This window comes from Mytilus edulis, chromosome 5, assembly GCF_963676685.1.
Source record: "Mytilus edulis chromosome 5, xbMytEdul2.2, whole genome shotgun sequence".
Classification (NCBI taxonomy): domain Eukaryota; kingdom Metazoa; phylum Mollusca; class Bivalvia; order Mytilida; family Mytilidae; genus Mytilus; species Mytilus edulis.
The window spans coordinates 88,617,781-88,638,218 of NC_092348.1; the positions used below are offsets into that span (position 1 = coordinate 88,617,781).

General features: G+C 31.7%; 2 protein-coding genes across 2 annotated transcripts in view; one reads left to right on the plus strand and one right to left on the minus strand.

Annotated features, from left to right (window-relative positions):
- LOC139524734 (ATP-dependent DNA helicase Q4-like) overlaps nucleotides 1-20,438 on the plus strand; it is a 210,832-nt gene that overhangs the window by 118,670 nt on the left and 71,724 nt on the right. The window lies entirely within an intron of this gene.
- LOC139524744 (probable G-protein coupled receptor 139) lies at nucleotides 593-17,182 on the minus strand. The gene is made up of 2 exons (XM_071319800.1): nucleotides 17,042-17,182; nucleotides 593-1,870 (listed from the first exon to the last, which is right to left on the minus strand). Exons 1-2 carry the CDS (start codon nucleotides 17,081-17,083, stop codon nucleotides 644-646), a joined length of 1,269 nt encoding a protein of 422 aa, XP_071175901.1. The 5' UTR covers nucleotides 17,084-17,182; the 3' UTR covers nucleotides 593-643.

Here is a 20,438-nt window from a genome sequence, read left to right on the forward strand (position 1 = left end):
CCGTTATTGTATTAAAGGACACAGCTACAATTTGAATTCTTTTTCAGATGACTACATATTGTTTTTTGTTTGTTTAAACACATTTTTTTGATTATATGTTTCTTTTGAAATACATTATGGAGAACCTCATGTGTCCGGTTTGTCAGAGATTTGTGCTAATCAGCCGCTTTTCTGAAATGAAAATGTGTTAATATTTTTGTTTGTAATTGTCATTTTCCTCTTTTCTGATTCGGAAAAGGTTTAATCTGCCTTCTTTTGAGTGTGCCAGTTTGTATTTTATGTTGTATCTGCCTTATTTAATAAGTCTTTTTCTCTCTTTTCATTTATATAAGATTTGTGAATTGTGCAATTTTTCTACAGTTAATGTTTGTAATACATCTCACACCTTCTTTTGTGTGTGTTTAAATCTCCTTTGATTCTAACATTCTAGCATATTCGTAGTTTATATCTATCAATAAGATCATTGAATGCCATAAGATTCTAAAATCTCATGGATTAGAAATGTGTCCCTTTTTGAAAATGTTACATCTGCAACGTCCAAACTTTTGAAGCTTATTGATATGATTATTGAAAAAAGATATTCAAAGCATCTTTAATGACTGGATACTGAATATGAGCAAGTTTTAACATAATAGCCTTAATATTACGACACATTGTTTTTAAACAAAGGAACCATGTTCCCTAACTTGACATCGTTGTGAGATCTGTGATAATGTGTGCTGTGATGGTCGCAGAAACAGAAAAGGTTTTTCAGTGTTTTTCTAAAAGACTTATTTACAGCACAATATAACACAAAGTTAACAGAGAAGTTCAATGCCTGCATGAAATTTGTCACATGTTTTATCATTAGCAGTGTGTAGTTTTTACCGTGTGTTTCATTTGTGACTTTCGTATATATGAATTTCAGTACTTCTGATGGTGAAACAAGTATAAGGAACAACACAACAACAGCTACCAGCGTAGCAGTGACACTGTTCAATGCGTTATCAGACTGTTTTCGTTTTGGTTTAATAAGACGACTTCGTGTTTTCGATGAAACTGTTGAGTACAGATCTGGATCGCTTGTTGGAGTTGTAACGGAAGTGGTAGTGCTATTAAAGCGACACCTATTTCCGTCGTGTCCATTTACCATTTGCTTCCTCAATTTCTTTGCTCTGTGTATTTTGTAGATCAGACAAGCATTGAAATATAACAAAGCCGCACATGGAATGAAATCGAAAAGTAAAGCCCAGATCATTCTACGTAAAGCTATCATATCACGCCCATATTCCTTTCGAGCTGTTATCTCGTACAGAACAGTATTATCTACACATTTTGTCTTTTTAAGGATATTTTCGAAGAAAAGAGGTATAGAAAATATCATACACAACATATATACAAGGAAAATTGTAATTTTTGTCTTCTTTAATGATATTATTTTTCTAGCTTTGAATGGATGACATACTGCTAAATATCTCTCTCCGGCCATAACTACAATTAGCCACGTGCTTGTGATGATGAAGACTGTAATAAGACTAGATCCCAACCACTCATAATAGAGGATTGCGTTTTGTTCGGTGTAATTTGATTGACTAGGCATTAATGTGAATAACAATGCTAGAAGGCAGAACATAAAATCAGACACTGCTAATCCAATCAGTCCTAGATGTGCTGACTTTTCCATTTTAGTAAGAGATCTATGAATTTTCTCCTTTGTTAATACAAGAAGATTAAGTAAATTTCCGACTAATCCAAATGCACAGACAACTGGCACTCCAACCTCCATAAAATAGAAATGTATTTGTCTTTCTAAAACGGCCTGCGGGGATAAATCCGGTGGTGGTTCTGTTGTCATATTCCCTAGACTTCTGTTAAGGCAGCCAGCCATTTTCTACGAGAAAAAAGAAATGAAAAGTTTGATAAACAAATTAAAAATCACTAACATTAGCCATATCCTTTTTTGACTTTCCGTTTTGAATTTTCCTCGGAGTTCAGTATTTTTGTGATTTTACCTTTAATATCATTTACGCACATATCTTACTACTTTTGACTTAGTTATTGATTGCAAACTGCAACATAAAAATAGAAGTTATAGTTTCTCGTTAATCATGGAAGCTTAAGTTATAAAATATTTTTTATGTTTTTTTCGTTAGGTTTATTGAATACACAGTGTGCATGTAGTATGTTAGCAAATCTAAAACTTTTTCTATGTAAAACAGTTTTTATCTGTATTTTAAAAACTTTTGCAGTGTAATATCAGGAAAGTGTGTTTACCTTCTTCGAAGAACATCGGTAACTTTTAAAATTCCAATTAACATTCCAAAAAAAAAAATCAATGTTATAAAAAATGAACACCTGTCAAAGACTTAAAAATGAACTTCGTCTAATTGAATTATCTATTTCTTCAATAATACGTAACCTTTCATATAAAAGTGCAGATTTAATTGCTCAGAAGAAATTTAAATTACGGATTTAGTGAAAACCAAAACTTCATCGATGATTGATTAAATTGTGATACCCAATTAACATTACATCATTTCTTAGTAAAATGAAGTGATTGCAAATTATTTTGAAATCTTGCAGTAGTTGTTGTTTCTTCTAATGGAAATTTATGATACTGAGACACAAATTGTTTCATTAAATGTTAATGCTTGCAAAGTTTTCTGATAAGGATTTACACTTGATTTAACGTTAAACTACTTTTTGATTATGTGTTGTACAACTAGATTGTTAACTAAATAAATAAATAAAATTGAAGGGGAAAACAGTTGTGATGATTTAGAGAATGCGCGACAAACGAAGTCAATACTTCACTGATTAGCTAAGAAAGTTGAAAATCAAATTGTAACACTTTTGAAATTTATTTAAAGTGCATCGATGTTTTTTGGTCGTTTTCTGGTTTATACCATAACCCTATCAGTTCGTTTTCGACTTATAAGTTTGAATACACCTTCGGTCTGTTCTACTGTCTGTAATGAAATCAGCATGTGTGTACACATTGAAACTTCTTATAACATTAAGCATGAACAATTTAGGTTAAGGGCAGCTTTTTGAAACCATAGTTTGCAGTTTAAAATTTAAAAAAATATCCATGAACTGGCATTTTGCTCAAATTATCTGATATTATGTAATCCCTAGACTGTTTAAATGTATGGAAACAAAATTCAAGCGCTTTTTACGTGTTTTTACTGTGCATGTAATAAAATTGAGAAAGGAAATGGTGAATATGTCAAAGCGACAACCACCCGACCATAGAGCAAACAACAGCCGAAGGCAACCAATGGGTCTTCAATGTAGCGAGAATTCCCGCACCCGTAGGTGTCCTTCAGCTGGCCCCTAAAATATGCATAATAGTACAGTGATAATGGACGTCATACTAAACTCCGAATTATACACAAGAAACTAAAATTTAAAATCATACAAGACTAACAAAGGCCAGAGGCTCCTGACTTGGGACAGGCGCAAAATTGCGGCGGGGTTAAACATGTTTATGAGATCTCAACCCTCCCCCTATACCTCTAGCCAATGTAGAAAAGTAAAAGAATAACAATACGCACATTAAAATTCAGTTCAAGAGAAGTCCGAGTCTGATGTCAAAAGATGTAACAAAAGAAAATAAATAAAATGACAATAATACATAAATAACAACAGACTACTAGCAGTTAACTGACATGCCAGCTCCAGACCTCAATTAAACTGATTGAAAGATTATGTCTTCATCATATGAATATCAGGTACAATCCCTCCCGTTAGGGGTTTAGTATCATACTATCATAAAATATATGAGAAGAACATAACCCGTGTCATGCCAACAACTGTTTTTTTTAGAAATAAATGTGTTTAGTTCCGATGCAAAGACCCTATCAGTGAATCAATGTTAAAGCCAAAATATGCAATCTTTAATGACCTGACCACAGTATCGTAACTATATCCCCTTTTAATAAGTCTATTTAAAGGTTTTGTTAGTTTCTGAGGAGAATATGTAATGAATTTGTGGGATCAATGGATACCCATATATATTGTTTTTCGATGAACAATAAGATTAATAAAATAATGAGCCAAAGCTCCGTGTTGAAGACCGTACTTTTGTACATAATAGTTTAGTTTTACAAATTGTGACTTAGATGGGCAGTTGTCTCATTGGCACTCATACCACATTTTCTTATATCTATCGTTTTTACTATTATATAAATTGATTTCAGCAAACAAGCAATGTTAAAGGGCTCGTCTATGTAAGACATGGTGTAATAATAGAAAAAGAGGAACACTGCTAAATACAAGATAGGATTTGGGCTAGATGAACATGAGAAACAAAACAATGTTTTGTGCAGTTTAAACATATTTTTTTTCATAATATGATATATCATTTACCTAAACAAGACAATATAGTTCGTTTTTCAGGGTCGTGCTTAAGAGATTAATACGATATCGTTGTAAATATAACGTAATATAGATTTTCAACTCCAATACAAATATAACTGTAATCAGAATTATTCTTATTAATAAAATTGAGAATGGAAATGGGGAATTTATCAAAGAGACAACAACCCGACCACAGAACAGACAACAGAACAGACAACACCAGTTTGTTCAAGTTTAATACGTCACTATTATGATGACGTGACCAGGATGAATCTGACTCGTTCAGTTCTATTTGGTTTTATAAGGTGAGATACCCGACAATTGAAAATTTCGACATGCGAAAGATAGAGCCTTGGATATGGGAGAGTTGTCAATTATATTGAATAGTCTGAAACGGAAATTGTATTTTTGACATAAATTAGATACGGATAAAGCATAAGATTCTGACCACAGCCTAAAAAAAGCGAAAAGTGTTAAAGCAGACATCCGTACATTGACCTTAAATGGTTTACTTTTATAAATTGTTATTTGGATGGAGAGTTGTCTCATTGGCACTCATACCACATCTTCCTATATCTATCCATGCTTTTAACTTGAAGGGAAAGATACTTATTTATTGAAACTTTGCACATGTTCTATTCTTAGCATAACCTCTTCAAATACTGAACTCTAGAACATATCAAACATCACCCACTGCTACTGCGGGATTTTTCACAAATCTACAGTCATGTAATGAACTTACACACAACATGCCAAAAAGGCTTACCAAATCCGATTTAATTTTAAAGGGTGCATATATTGCCACATGTTTTGACATAATTGAGTAGAAAAATGATAAAATCGAGAATGGATATGGGGAATGTGCCAAAGAGACAACAACCTGACCAAATACCAAATTACAGTCGAAGGCCATACAAGGGTCATATAAAAGTCGGATGCAGTCGTTTTAAGAGACTGCTTATGCTTAAGCTGTATAGTTTGGTTGACTTAATCAAACAAAGAGATCTATATGATTCACCAAAACTGTATTTAAATATTTATCAGGAGGTATGTGTCAGTGTAAGAAAACTTGGTGCAAGAGTTAATATTGGATTAGGTATACTAATATCGTCCATTCACCTAGATATCGTCGGATCCAACTAATAATTAACCATTGACACCTTCCGCTTTACCCTGCTAATCGAGGATGAATACATATGATATCTAGATAATTAAAATTAACGCGTAGGAGATTAAATTTGATAAGATTGGTTATTAACTTAACACGTCCCACCATTTTTTTGTTTTTTTTTATCTTGAATTGTCCTACTACTAATCGATTAACCCACATGTGGAGCAGGATCTGCTTACCCTTCCGGAGCACCTGAGATCACCCCTAGTTTTTCGTGGGGTTCGTGTTGTTTATTCTTTAGTTTTCTATGTTGTGTCATGTTAACTATTGTTTTTCTGTTTGTCATTTTCATTTTTAGCCATGGCGTTGTCAGTTTGTTTTAGATTTATGAGTTTTACTGTCCGTTTGGTATCGTTCGTCCCTCTTTTTTTAACAAGATTTTAACATCGAGTATGTACTGTTACCTTAATTGCGGACAAAAAAACTCTTCTAAAAATAACATCAAATGCATGCATAGAATCTAGAGATTTTCACTGGTAGGTTTTTAATTAAATAAAAAGTGTTTTTATATTGATGTCGTGAATAATTAATTGTGTTTTGCTAATCAAAGAATTGAGTATATGGTGCAATGTCTTTTAATGCATTTTCATTGATTTTATTGTTTATCTGGTTTCTATTTTGTGTTTTGTAGCTCATTCTTTGTCTTTGATTCAATTTGTTTTGTAAAGTCTAGGCGTTGTCAGTTTGTCACTTCTTCGACTTGTGAGTTTGAAAATTCCTTCGAAACCGGAGATAGAAACTATAATTTACAATGAAAGTCAGAAGTAAACGTCTACATAAGATAAATGTCTGTCCATCTTAATTGATCATCTGGAGATACACGTGTAATTAAGACGAAACATGACCATTATTATATTACCTGCTGAAAATTTAACTTTGGTCAGTCAAACATATGTAAATCGGAAAATTTAGCAGATTATTCACTTCTATAATATTTTAGTCTATCAACATATATAGATATATGATGTGGTATGATTGCCAATGAGACAACTCTCCGTACAAATAACAAATTATAAAAGTAAACCATTATAGGTCAATGAATGGCCTTCAACACGGAGCCTTGACTCACACCGAACACAATAAGCTATAAAAGGGCCCCAAAATTACTAGTGTAAAACCATTCAAACGGGAAAACCAACGGTCTAATCTATATAAAAAACGAAAAACGAGAAAAACGTATAAATTACATAAACAAACGACAACTGTATAGTTATAAGAATTTTTAGAGTATTACTAGCCTTTTGGAAAGAAATAAACCAGGTTATTGGAAAACTAAATTGATATTGTTTATCAATGATTCCTTTTTATCTTCTTTTGACTTTTATATGCAATTGTTATATGGAAGACAATATCTGAACTCGACAATTGTCTTCACAAATTCTGTGTTCTAATAGAATTCCTAATTAATTCTTTTATATTTTATTATTCTTAAGACATTTCAAATTAAGGAAGTACAATACTACTGTCATCCATAACATCCTCTACATGACTGGTAAATTAAATCGGATTGTGTTATACTCTTTGCTACTTCTGTTTACAATGTAAATAGCTGACAGGTATTCATTCTGTTCACTATAGATATTAATATAGTAAGGAAGAATTTAAGTTATTTTTTTGCTTTTAATTATATTAATATCTTTCAGAGAAAAAATCATCGCTTTATGATATTTCATTACGCTAGGACTTCGCAATATGACAAATAATAAATTATTTAACAATGGAGGATTCTTTGACTGGGTTTGTTTACCAATGATTATTTTATTTCAAGTTGCAAATTTCACATACAGTGAACCTTCGTTAGTATGTCGAATTCGTTAATACATTTTTTTATTCTTTCACATAGTCAATGTTATTCAACTAAGCTTTTACAGTTGTAAAGAAGGCTGTCTTAGTATTAACTATTTCATATTATATATAGTAAAAACGTTTAATGCTTGAAAAGTTAAAAGACTGTTGACACTCCGTGTAATAAACTTTTTCAGTATAAAGTTGATGTTATGGGTATTTCTTTTTAAATGACCATTAAAACAGTTTCATAGTAACAAATTGTACAAACAACCAACGAATTTGAAAAAAAAATGATTTCCTTTCCGAATCTTTACCTCTTCAACTTTGTACTTGTTTGGCTTTATAAATATTTTGATATGAGCGTCACTGATGAGTCTTATGTAGACGAAACGCGCGTCTGGCGTACTAAATTATAATCCTGGTACCTTTGATAACTAATTCCAATTACATAGTTTTTCATTTCTGTGTTAAATCGTTCCATTCAATGAATCAATGGTATTTTAAAATTGTTCTTAGTGGAATTGTAGCTAGAAAGAAAGAAAGATTGAATCACCGAAAACTGCAAAATAGAAGAATACAATATTTACGTTTTCATCATTTACCAACGATGAACGTAACTTTAAATAACAAACTCATTTTCATAACTAAAGCATTGTACAAATTACTTACCCTCAGCAAATGCATTGACATTATGTCCATTACTGATACCTGTGAGATATTTGTTTCCGTTAGACACTTTAATGTCTGAGGTCTTAACCGACATTGTACATTGGAGGTTCAAGAACCTCTTATTACCTGTTCAATCGAGTTTTGTTATCGAATGTGATCTTAATTAATTTCACACATTGAAAGTTCTTTTTAGATTTTGATTAACATATATTACATATTACATTAAAGCACGTATTGTAATAAAACAATATCGATGATTAACTCGGACGTATTTCACACGGTGATGTTTTTGATACCTTTTTACTGTTGTTTATGATAAATTTAGCCTTTCAATTTGTGTTTTGCCATGTTGATGATGCTTGCCTTAAGAAAAATATTTCACATATAACTTTTAACGAGTAATCTACAAATACAGTTATATATATACTCCTAATCTTGCCGAGGACACATCGATATTGAGATGAAAACTCTTATAATCTTTCCATATAGTTTGCTTAACTTTTTTTAACAATACCTATAGTTCGTTCTTATGTTGTACTGTTATACCACTAGCCCAGGTTAGGGGAGGGTTGGGATCCCGCTAATATGTTTAACCCCTCCACATTATTTATGTATGTGCCTATCCCAAGTCAGGAGCCTGTAATTCAGTGGTTGTCGTTTGTTTATGTGTTACATATTTGTTTTACGTTCATTTTTTTTTACATAAATAAGGCCGTTAGTTTTCTCGTTTTAATTGTTTTACATTGTCTTATCGGGGCCTTTTATAGCTGACTATGCGGTATGGGTTTGGTCATTGTTGAAGGCCGTACGGTGACCTATAGTTGTTAATGTCTGTGTCATTTTGGTCTTTTGTGGATAGTTGTCTCATTGGCAATCATACCACATCTTCTTTTTATGCCCCACCTACGATAGTAGAGGGGCATTATGTTTTCTGGTCTGTGCGTCCGTTCGTCCGTCCGTCCGTTCGTCCATTCGTTCGTTCGTCCGTCTGTCCCGCTTCAGGTTAAAGTTTTTGGTCGAGGTAGTTTTTGATGAAGTTGAAGTCCAATCGACTTCAAACTTAGTACACATGTTCCCTATGATATGATCTTTCTAATTTTAATGCCAAATTAGAGATTATACCCCAATTTCACGGTCCACTGAACATAGAAAATGATAGTGCGAGTGGGGCATTCGTGTACTGAGGACACATTCTTGTTTATATATACTGTCTATGCAAAGTATATTCTTTTAGTTGAAACGATGTTCAAGAATTTTTGTTACCTGTCAAGGGTTTGATAATTATTACGATTTAAAATGAAATTTCTCAATATATTACTTTTGCTATCATGCCATTCAAACAAGTCAGAAATATGACAGTTGTTATTCATTCGGTTAATGTGTTTGAGCTTTTGATTTTGCCATTTGATTAGGTTCTTTCCTTTTTGAATTTTCCTCGGAGTACTTTTGTGAATTCACTTTATGTTGTGTAATGGAATATTAGCGTCAAAGAAGACCATGTTCAATAGTAAATGTCACAATTGTACTTTGAGTTGACGATCTGGAGCCTAATTTTCATTGCACAAGTAGTTAAACGTAGGCTACTCATGAAAAGGTACTACTTACACTTCCCCAGCACCTGTCTTTTATTCATATGAATTTTTGGGGACGACTATGAATTTGAAATTGAAAGAAATATTTGATCACTAATCTTTAAGTGAATTAATTATTTAACTTAACGCACATGTTACATTAGATGTGATTAACTGGTTAAAAAGATTATGAAGTGTGTTAATTATTGCTGATGATGCTTTATGCAGCGTAAAGTCATTATAACGGCAAACCATAATTCGAGCGAAATTTGCACATGTTCACAGACTTAATAATTGAATTAAAACACTTTTAACATTGATTAAGAACACATTACATACTGTGTAACAATTATTTAATGGGTACGAATACTAAAAAAAAAGCGATATCAATTTTAATTAAACGAGGAAATGAACGGAATATTCAATATTTGGTAAATACAATTGTCTTTACGAAACTATAAAAATATGTACATCAGGTTTGCAATTAATTCGTTTCCTTTGCTTAGTGTGATCTGAAAAAAACCTTGTGCATTTCATTTTTTTTTTTTTTTTTTGTAAAACGACAGATAAATGATATGTAACTGAATCAAATCAGTGTAATTGATCGCATTTAGTCTTGTGAAATATTGCACACTGATTATACGTATCAAAGAAATTAAGCATGTTCTTACACTGGATCTTTTATTTAAAGACAGCACTCTTAACAATTTCAAATATTGTTATAACTGGTTGTATATGTCGTATAGTGCTGTTGCAGCAACGTGAACTAAATATTTTATGTTAATAACTGGTTTTTTACTTCAGTAAAGGCAAAGTAGAATACCGCTGTTAAAACATTTGGAAGATGACATAATTTTTGTCTTACATTATTAGCAGGGTATTCACTTGTTTATATTTTTTTTTACCAATGTTGCATTTGTGTTTAACGTTCTCGAGTGTCTGCGCTCGGTCGGTATTCATTGCCACACATAAAGTAATTTCGCTGCATGTGAATATTAAAGTTACTAAGTTCTTTCATATTACGTCTACGTTCACCTCTTCCAAAGATTTCCTAATCTTTTCAACGGTATCATTTCTTTTTCATACTATGGCTTTGATCGTTCCTGATCAAGGTAAATGCAGAAAACCGCTTCGGGTGCTTAAATTTTATAACATGTTGTTTTTATATTTTCTTTACGACCTTTAAACCTCATAGAATATAACTTACTCTGATGCTGCGTTTTGCAAACGAAAATACCATAGCTTTAACTAATTGAAGATAGATGGATGGAGTTGAACAAAAATAATTAAATTGTTACAGATTTCTTTGATTTTGAAATTTATTTATATTCATTTGGAACCCATTAAAGAGAAACAACAGCAAGGAAACGTGGTCATTTTTTGTAGAAGCCTAGTGTGGCCATAAAATATATATGAAGTGTGTCATATTTTTATCGGGGTTATGTCTGAAATACGACATTGACAAACACAAGTTTTTATAGAATTTATGAATGACTTCGTATATTAAATCATCTTGCATATTTTATGAGACGGATGTAACGTCAAATCACCATTACAAGTTAAATTATCTGAATTATTACAACCAAAATATCTCCATTTTTATTCAAAATTGATATTAAGTATAATTTCTACAGTCTACTTAGATAAATGTTAAGATGAGTTGAGGAAGAGGATTTTTTGTGCCAATGTTGTCGTTGAATACCATTATGATACAGTTCATTACGTTTCATGTTTGACACTAATTTTATATAGTATTAAAACATTAAAAAAGTTGGTATTGCTTTGTTTCATAAAAAAGAATGGCCAACGTAGATACAAGTATTTTATCTTAGGGAGAACAAATTGTGATTTTTAATAATTTTGTTAATATTTGACAAGGAAAAGAATTAAACTATTGACTTTAGTATTCATAGTCAGGTATATAACGGTTGCTTTCCGTTCGTTCCGTATGTTGATAAAGTTTAACATTTGATTTTGTCAGTTATTTTTGACTTCCTCTTTTTTATAATTCGCTTTTAAGTTCGGTATTTTTGTTAACTTATTTTCTGTTTCGGATGCAGTGATACACAGTTCGTCCCTAAAATAGTTTTATATATTTTTTTGGTCGGATGATGTCTATCACGAAATATTATTGGGGCTATTTTATAAGTGGCTATATAATTTAACAATTACTCTGTGCCAGAATGAGGACTAATATCAGTCTTGACCAATTAATGCTATCAATCACAACCAAGTTACACCTATTGTGAGGACTGACATCAGTCTAGACCAATTAATGCTATCAATCACAACCAAGTTACACCTATTGAGAGGACTAATATCAGTCTAGACCTATTGATGCTATCAATCACAACCAAGTTACACCTATTGAGAGGACTAATATCAGTCTAGACCTATTGATGCTATCAATCACAACCAAGTTACACCAATTGATTCTGCAGTCTGTTGCCAGGACGACATAGATATCGTCAATGTACAATGTATAATGTGTTGTAATTTTTATGCCCCACCTACGATAGTAGAGAGGCATTATGTTTTCTGGTGTGTGCGTCCGTTCGTACGTCCGTCCGTTCGTTCGTTCGTCCGTCTGTCCCGCTTCAGGTTAAAGTTTTTGGTCAAGGTAGTTTTTGATGAAGTTGAAGTCCAATCGACTTCAAACTTAGTATACATGTTCCCTATGATATGATCTTTTAAATTTTAATGCCAAATTAGAGGGTTTACCCCAATTTCACGGTTCACTGAACATAGAAAATAATAGTGCGAGTGGGGCATTCGTGTACTGGGGACACATTCTTGTTTTTAATGTTTTGCATCAATAACTTAATCGAATCTTCGTGAACCAAGGAAACTTGAACACAATGTCTTTACTATTATGAGACAGCATCAGGAAAAATCAAAGTAATACTGTTTTAATCGTGTTAAAATTATAATTGTGCTTGATTGAATTTCAAATGCTTGTAAAGAAGCTAAGAAATCAAGTGAGCGGGTTTTTTTGTGGCTTCTTCAATTTCCATTGTATTCGTCAGATGTCTTTTTCATCGGCGTCGGCGTAGTTGACATTTAGGTTCAGTACGTAGATTAAGTATGTTATACATCAATTATTTTGGCAATCCATGAAGGCATTTTTTTTTATCTTCGAAAGAATCTTATCCACATGATATACGTTATTTAATTTTCGTATTTTATATGATTTTTTTACATTTCAGCCTCTTAGCAGCAATTTGCAGGGGATACACAGGTTTCCGCAAAACCTTTTACGGTTGCATTATGAGGCTGATTGTTACATTATACATTGTCTTTACCTTATCACTGCTTTTTAGATAAACAAAACAAATGTGACGATATTTATCGATGAAATATATACTTGAAGTTACCTAATAATGTTTATGTCTTTAACTATACTTGTCATGAAATTACAATCAATATTCCTACCAAATATATCAATGGTGTTATTTATTAAGCAACAGTGTCTTTTTTACATAACTCTAGATTAACCCATTCATAGTATTTCATTCCAAAGGTTAGAACAATGCAGTCTAGTTTTCTTTCCCACTGCAAAATGGATGCAAGTTTTCCCCTTCAATCTCACAAACATTTTTATTTTTGAAATTGTTGAAAATTTAAGAAGACTATTAATACATACGAGAGGGGCGAAGGATACCAGAGGGACATTCAAACTCATAGATCGAAAAATATGTTATCAGTTAACCAGCCATTTCTATTCCGGATCCGAATTTCTTCGAATATACGGTCACATTTAATGCGAAAATTGTCCTCATTTATTAATTCATCATGAACCAGACTTAAAATTGCGTACATCTGACGCTCCTTTGGTTTACAAAAGATTGATCAGTGAAGCTAGAATCTTAATTTATAGTTCGTAGTCGCAGTGAGGATATAAGACTAAGCCGAAAGGTGGTCTCTAGTTGCTTAATCAATTATTATGGTACTACAAATGTGATTGCACCCTTAGATGATATATCGTCAATTGTATTTGCATGAGTGGAAGATTTTTGTTGACTATTAAGTCACTATATCAAAGGTTAATTCCTCAGTTATTAACAATAGACCGTATTTTGTATAAACAAGTGCTTTCTTGATGCTTCATTAAATAATACACAGGAAACTGCGATCTTACTTGAATTTGGATAGTTACGAATGACATATTATGTGACTATGGGTGCATTTCTTTCGAACACAAACGATGCAAACGGCTAAGCGCGCGATTGTTTTGATCATGTGTTTCTAACATACGTTTACAAAGATTACATAAACTTTGACAAACTATGCACTCGCTAAAAATGCGTCTTCAGTTTGTCGTTCATCGTTTGTTAGAACAAACGCTACATTTGTTTCTAACTTTACCCTGATTAAACGATGTATTTGTTTATACGTTTGTAAAAAGTCTGTTTACCAACAACATGTGCATGCATTATTGAAAGTTCAAACAGGGTCAGTAAACACTGATTAAACGATGTGTTTGTTTCTACTTTTGTAGCGTTTAGAAAACAACAACAAACGCCACAAAACGTTAACAAAATTTTGGTTAGAAAGAAATACACTCTCTATATAACTCTTTAAGAGCATAACAGAAATGTATCATTCTTTAAGTTTTAATAACAAACTATGCCATTAGGTTGCTACACCTTGTACTCTAAAGGATCTTCAATTTGTATGTTCATTCTCACTAAAGCTAACATTGCTCATTAACTGTTTTTATTTCTAATGTTTTAAAGCAATTATTGCTAATAAGGAGATAACGGTGTTAATTTTAAAAAGCATTTATGCCATAAGTTTAACTCGCGCCAGAATCTTTAAAAGACATATGTAGCAAAAAATCTTTTATGGTTTTCTTTAGTTCAAATGGTAATTAGAAGATCCTAAATGAAGCTGTTTTGAGGATTTTCTCAAGTGAATGACGTAATGTCTTAGAATTTATTTGTAAGCCATAATTCATAAACATTTTTGTCTCGTAAAATAATCAACGAAAAAAATGTTTATAAAAGCAGACGAATGCATTTTTATGTAAAAGTACAGATTTATTTTCGTGGTCAAAATACCTGAAATTTGATTGTATCGCACTTTACCCTTTAAATAATTGTAGTAATCTCTCATGAAATTAGTCTCATTCATAATACGCAGCCACCAACATTTCCACTAAGAACAAGTATCACAGAAAAATGTTTGAATTAAACATGATTAAGATATTTATATGCGGCTAATACTGTTTTGAACCTTAACATCGTTAGAAATATAATCGTTTTAAAATTTTTGTAAGGAAGAAATAATCTCATACTTCACGGCAAGTACTAAATCGTTAAAAAAAACATTTCAAGAAGAGGATAGTATCCCTTTTCATGAATGTGACCTACCGAATAAACCTATTTACCGGGTTTGTAACAACATCCGTTACATAATGATAGCTTGTGTATTAAAAGGTCATAATTTGATATAACCCGGAAATCCATAGTGCCATACTGACTTATCAGATATGTCAAGCAGTCACATTCTGTTATTCGATACTTTTACTTAGCATGCAATTTTCTTCGATGTCTATTAACGAAAAGGGATATACCTCGTACTAATCAACTCCTAATTTTAACCTTCAGAAAAAATCACAACAAATTATCATTTTATAAAAGTAACAATTTTGACAAATTAATAGGCTTAGCGAAACTTTACTTCTTTTGATGTCATGAAACGAGTAGAGAACACTTGACTTTGTTCGAGTATGTGATTGTCCTCGCAGCTGTGGAAAAGACATTAGGTTTACCCTTGTCCATCTATACTTTCTTACTTCAGAAATTTAATTGTGTTCTTTTTTAACTTTCACATATTTTGGAATTAATAATGATGTTTCTGCACTCTTATTTTACTTTGCCTCCACCGAATGTAATGAAATTTTACATAATACTTATAAATATCAAACATAGTTCAAGGTGAGGTTTTTATGGCGACATTTTTATCGTTATCGAGTTACCCTATTGCCGTTAAACAATGAGAGCAAACCCCAAAGCACACACTGATGACAACATACAGAAACAAATGTCATTAAGTTTCAAAGAAAGAAATTGTAAAAAGAATTTAACTAGTAAATCTACTGTTGTATATTAAAAAAACAAGACGTTGCATCTGTATCCCATGGGCACATTCTTGTATTGTAGATAATGAAATTTGTTTGCATTAACTGCTCAAGTTACTATATTGAAAACAAAATCCCGAAGAAACGATTCAAAAGCTCCCTCCTAACTTAATTAGATATGCGCCTCAAACGCATGCAATATATTCACAGTTGTTTTCAATTGCTTGCTCTGAATCGTTACCGCTGCTGGTGGGCTTTTTGTCCCCGAGGGTATTATCAATTCAGTAGTCAGTGATTCGGTAATAACATGATAAATAAAAAAAAATAATCTAAAACTACTGTGGAGAATTTAAGAATTTATTATGAACTTAAGTTTTTTCAATTCGCTAAAGGAAGTTAACCGTTATTTGTGTTCAGTTTGTGACATAGCTTATCACCGATTTTGATATCTTTTATAACCTGAACTTTCAATTATTTTACTTATATGTCTTAAGGCTTAAAATAAATAAGATATTCTGTTATGATGCCGAATAAATTTTTTTTTTTTTTTTATTTTCATGGCACAGAAAGAATCCCTGTTTGTACAGACAGGCAATTAATTATGTTAAACTGCTAAAGTTTCCTTGTCCTGTTTTGTAAATTTTGTCTTGAAAAACATTTCACTATTTGCAACAACACAAAAGTTCATCAAATGATGCTTTCGTTTTGCCGTACACATTTGTGCAGAAATATATGCAGTATTTATGAATATATAGATAACCATTAACGTTCGTGATTAGGACTTGCCTAAATTACCTATATCTGTGCAACTATCCATCGTTGTTCATTTAAGAATTTTAAACTACCTTCGTGAAGGGAAATAGTGACATGAAGGGAACTTGAATGCCTTTTTGCTTAACTTTAATTTCTAGGACATGAATTTAAACGATGCATCGTATTCCTTTACACGATTATCCCAATACTGAAATTGTATTCATGTTTATTAAAAATTTAAAGTACACCAACTGAAGTTATTATCAGCATGTTTAAATCGCGTAAGAATTGTTACTATTCTAAACTATCCTGACATCTGCAGTAGCATCTTTTTGGTATAATAAGTAGATAATTTTCATTTTCTATTCATGTCAGCCTAACTTTCAAAAATGTTTGTACCAAGTCCGGAATATTTTAGGTTAAAACGTTTGATTTTTTCAGTTTTGATGGATTTCCCAATCTGTATTTTCTTTTGAGTTCGGTATTTTTGTTATTTTGTTATATACCAGTTGTTGTCCATTCGTTTGATGTGTTTAAGCTTTTGATTTTGCCAATTGTATAAGGGACTTTCCTTTTTTGTATCTTCCTCGGAGTTCAGTCAGTATTTTTGTGATTTTACTCTTTAAAATACAATGGAAAATAAAATATAAATTTAAAAAAGCTTACCTTCGAATGGTTACGTATAAGAAAATCTAAATACGGCAACATTTAATAACTGAACAGTAGATTATACTCAAAATAAAAAATTTACACATTAGAATCTCCCGGTAATGACTTTGTCAACTCGGAATGACAGACTGAACACAATACTACTAATTAACAACTGTGACATTACACTGTACGTATCTTAATCCTCAAATGAAACAGTCTATTCGCCATTAAAAACTATTATCTTATACTTAATTTGCATATTAGATTCCTCCCTATATATGAATTTTCATAGCAATAGAATAATAGCACAATAGCTATTTAGGTATACTGACGTCTTTCTATGAAAACATGTTTATGACTGAACGTTTTCATGTTGATAACGTTGTTATCATCTATTTCATTAGTCAATAAGTAGAAAGAGTATTAACACGAATTTATTATTGGGAAGATGGAGTAACAAAGATTGAATACAAATGTAAGAAGCTATAAAATGCTTGTACATAGAGGAAATACATAAATTTAGGTATTTTGTTAGTATCATAGTTTCCTGTCAGTGTCTTTGAGGTGGTAGGCACAACAATATTTTATAATTAATGATTTTGTTCAGGAAGATAGTTTTTTAATGATTATAGTATAACAGTAATAAAGAATCTCTATTATTTACACATTATTAGAATGAAATATGTCTGCAATGAGGTTTTAAGTGTAATATTGATCATGAGGAAATGAGTGGAAGTAAAAAGTTACGACAGATTGAAATATAGCTTTATAAATATTACGATGACATAAAAAAAAAAAAAAAGAAAAAAAAAAGCAGACGAGCTACAAATCTACCTGTTTTTATACGATTCGCCATACTTCTGTCGACGTGTACTTTACTAAACTTTTATATTACCTATAACGAGGGTTCGAATCGAAGATTTATGCCACTTACCAAGCCCTTATTCTTGTTGATGCCATGAAACGTAAACAGAATTATCCCGACTTTATTCAAGTAATTGTATGCCCCCAGCGGTGTGTAAGGGTCATTAAGATTTACCTCGGTGTATCTACGTCCGTTGGAACGAAATTTTCAATATTTTGTATCTGCAAGTGAACTCAAAACTCATAGAAAAATGTATCCGATTACCCCGCCCATCAATAAATATTAGCAGCCATGGTTAAAAAAGAACTTGACAGTAAAATAAATTTTTAGGCTTATATCTCTGAAACAACAGCATTAAGAGCAAGTTTGAGACTGAGTAGAATTGTTCAACAGCACAGAATTTCTCAAACGCATCAAACAACCTGTTGTTGGGTTGCTGCCCCTGAATATGTAATTTTAAGGACATTTTGCAGTTTTTGATTAATATCTTGAATATTATGATAGGTAGAAATAAACTAAAAAATAGCAGAATTGTTATGCAAAGTAAACTCGACAAATAGGTTCACATGATTTAAATTGTGAATTGATCACTTCCAGAGTTATTGCCCTTCAAAGTCAATTTTTTATATAAATTTTTACAAAATTGTTTCCACTGAAACTAATCGGCCAAGTTCATTGTAGACAGAGATGATTTAAAACAGCAAACATGTTCATAAAATTAAGATCTACGAACAAGTCACCATCACCAAAACAGATTTTTTTTTATGAATGTTATTCTTGTTTATAATGTTGTAGAGGGTCCTTTGTGTATCAGTTTCATTGTGTGTATAAGGTTTAAAATACAATACAAAGTATAGCCTGAAAAGGTATATAAGAAAATATTTATCAGTTGGGTCTGATTATTTTTTATGCAAACACAAATATTATTTATTTTGATATATATATTTATTTATATACTGTTGAATGGTACTTATATGTGTAAGCTGTGTGAAATTATATTTGCAAAATAATCCACTGTAGACGTATGCTACACTTGTCCTTAATGTGTCTTAATGTTTTTCGTCCTCATTTTGCACTTAATGTTTTTCGTCCTATTTTTGCACTAACTGTTTCCCAAAATGGAACTTATTAACTGTCGAAGTAAACGACAACTCATCAATGATCTGTTATGCAACCTGACGTGAATTTGATTTTGGTCGTAAATCTAAAATGGTTTACTAATCTCCTGTTCTTTCCTCCAGCGGAAGTTTACAGTTTTCTCTTCGGTAAATTAATATTTTTCTCCTGCTTTATTTATTATCTACGGATAACTATTGAGGTTTTAAAGTTATATAGTAATTGTATGATTATAAATACTGATCATATGCTACTTGTTTCACCTTAGTTTGACAAGTTCGTCGTGATAACGGAACCATTGTACTTTATTTCTGGGGTTTTTTTTTGTATGACTTTGAACGGAATGATCGGTAGGCAAATTTGGCTCCTTAGGTCAATATAAATAAACAATATTGTTGTAGACTTCAGCAAGGATATTTAGTAAATAATAATTAAATCTGCATTTTATAATATTCAAATCAAGGTCGAATAGTATATTTTTCAAAATGGGAATAACTGAAAAAAAAAACAATTCGTTTGTTCAATCTAACGGATGTTGGATTTTATTTTAATGAATTCATATTTAAACAAACAACAAATCTATACGTATATACCTACATTGCTTCCTGAATTTTGATTTTGCATTAAAATGGTCCATATCAGTTGGTCAAATATGAAATGTAGCCTTCATAAGGCTTCGAAAAGGAATTATTTTAATCTGACTGCAATGAAAAATAAGAACATTTGAAGTTCGACAGCATGTCAACAATACAGTGCATTCCTGCCGGACTCTTATTTCAGGCTGTTGTTTGAGTATTAACGAGATAACAGCGTAGATTTTTCAAAATGTTTGCATGAATATAAACTTAATGATTAGACCAAAAATGATGGCATATTGGTACATCCGACAAAGCGCTACTTATGTTCTCTCAAAACTGATCTACATTAAGGCAACACTAGTTTAACCATGTTAGTTAATTTCACTAATCGACAGAAAAGACATGACCAGATAGTAGTAACAAGTATGACATAAAGAATAACATGAACTCAAAAAGGAGCGATACAAGATGCACCGACAAGATAGAGTCATATAAGCATGCATCATACACCGATCAATATTTCAAAAACAGGAATTGGGCACAATCTGTAGAATTACTAATTAGACTTATATTCTTTTATCTAAAGATCTACGACTGTAGAAACATGTCGCTAGTGTGTTGAGAATATCAGAAATCAGACATATTATGTATATAAAACAGATATAGTTTATAGGTGCAAATTTTGCTTGATGATCTTTTATTTTATACAAAAAAATCATGATCGGGATAAATTAGACCTTTTATATAAAGGATATTTGGTGTATAGTTTTAATCCAGATCACAACTTATGCGCACTAATATAACTAAATTGTGCCATTTAGTCATGGTTCATTGACTTTGAAACGTTCACACA

Coding starts and splice junctions, on each gene's coding strand:
- LOC139524744 (XM_071319800.1), bottom strand. CDS start 17,083: ATGTTGCCGTATTTAGATTTTCTTATACGTAACCATTCGAAG. Junction 1,871..17,041: donor TTATACGTAACCATTCGAAG/GTAAGCTTTTTT, acceptor TTTTTCTCGTAG/AAAATGGCTGGCTGCCTTAA.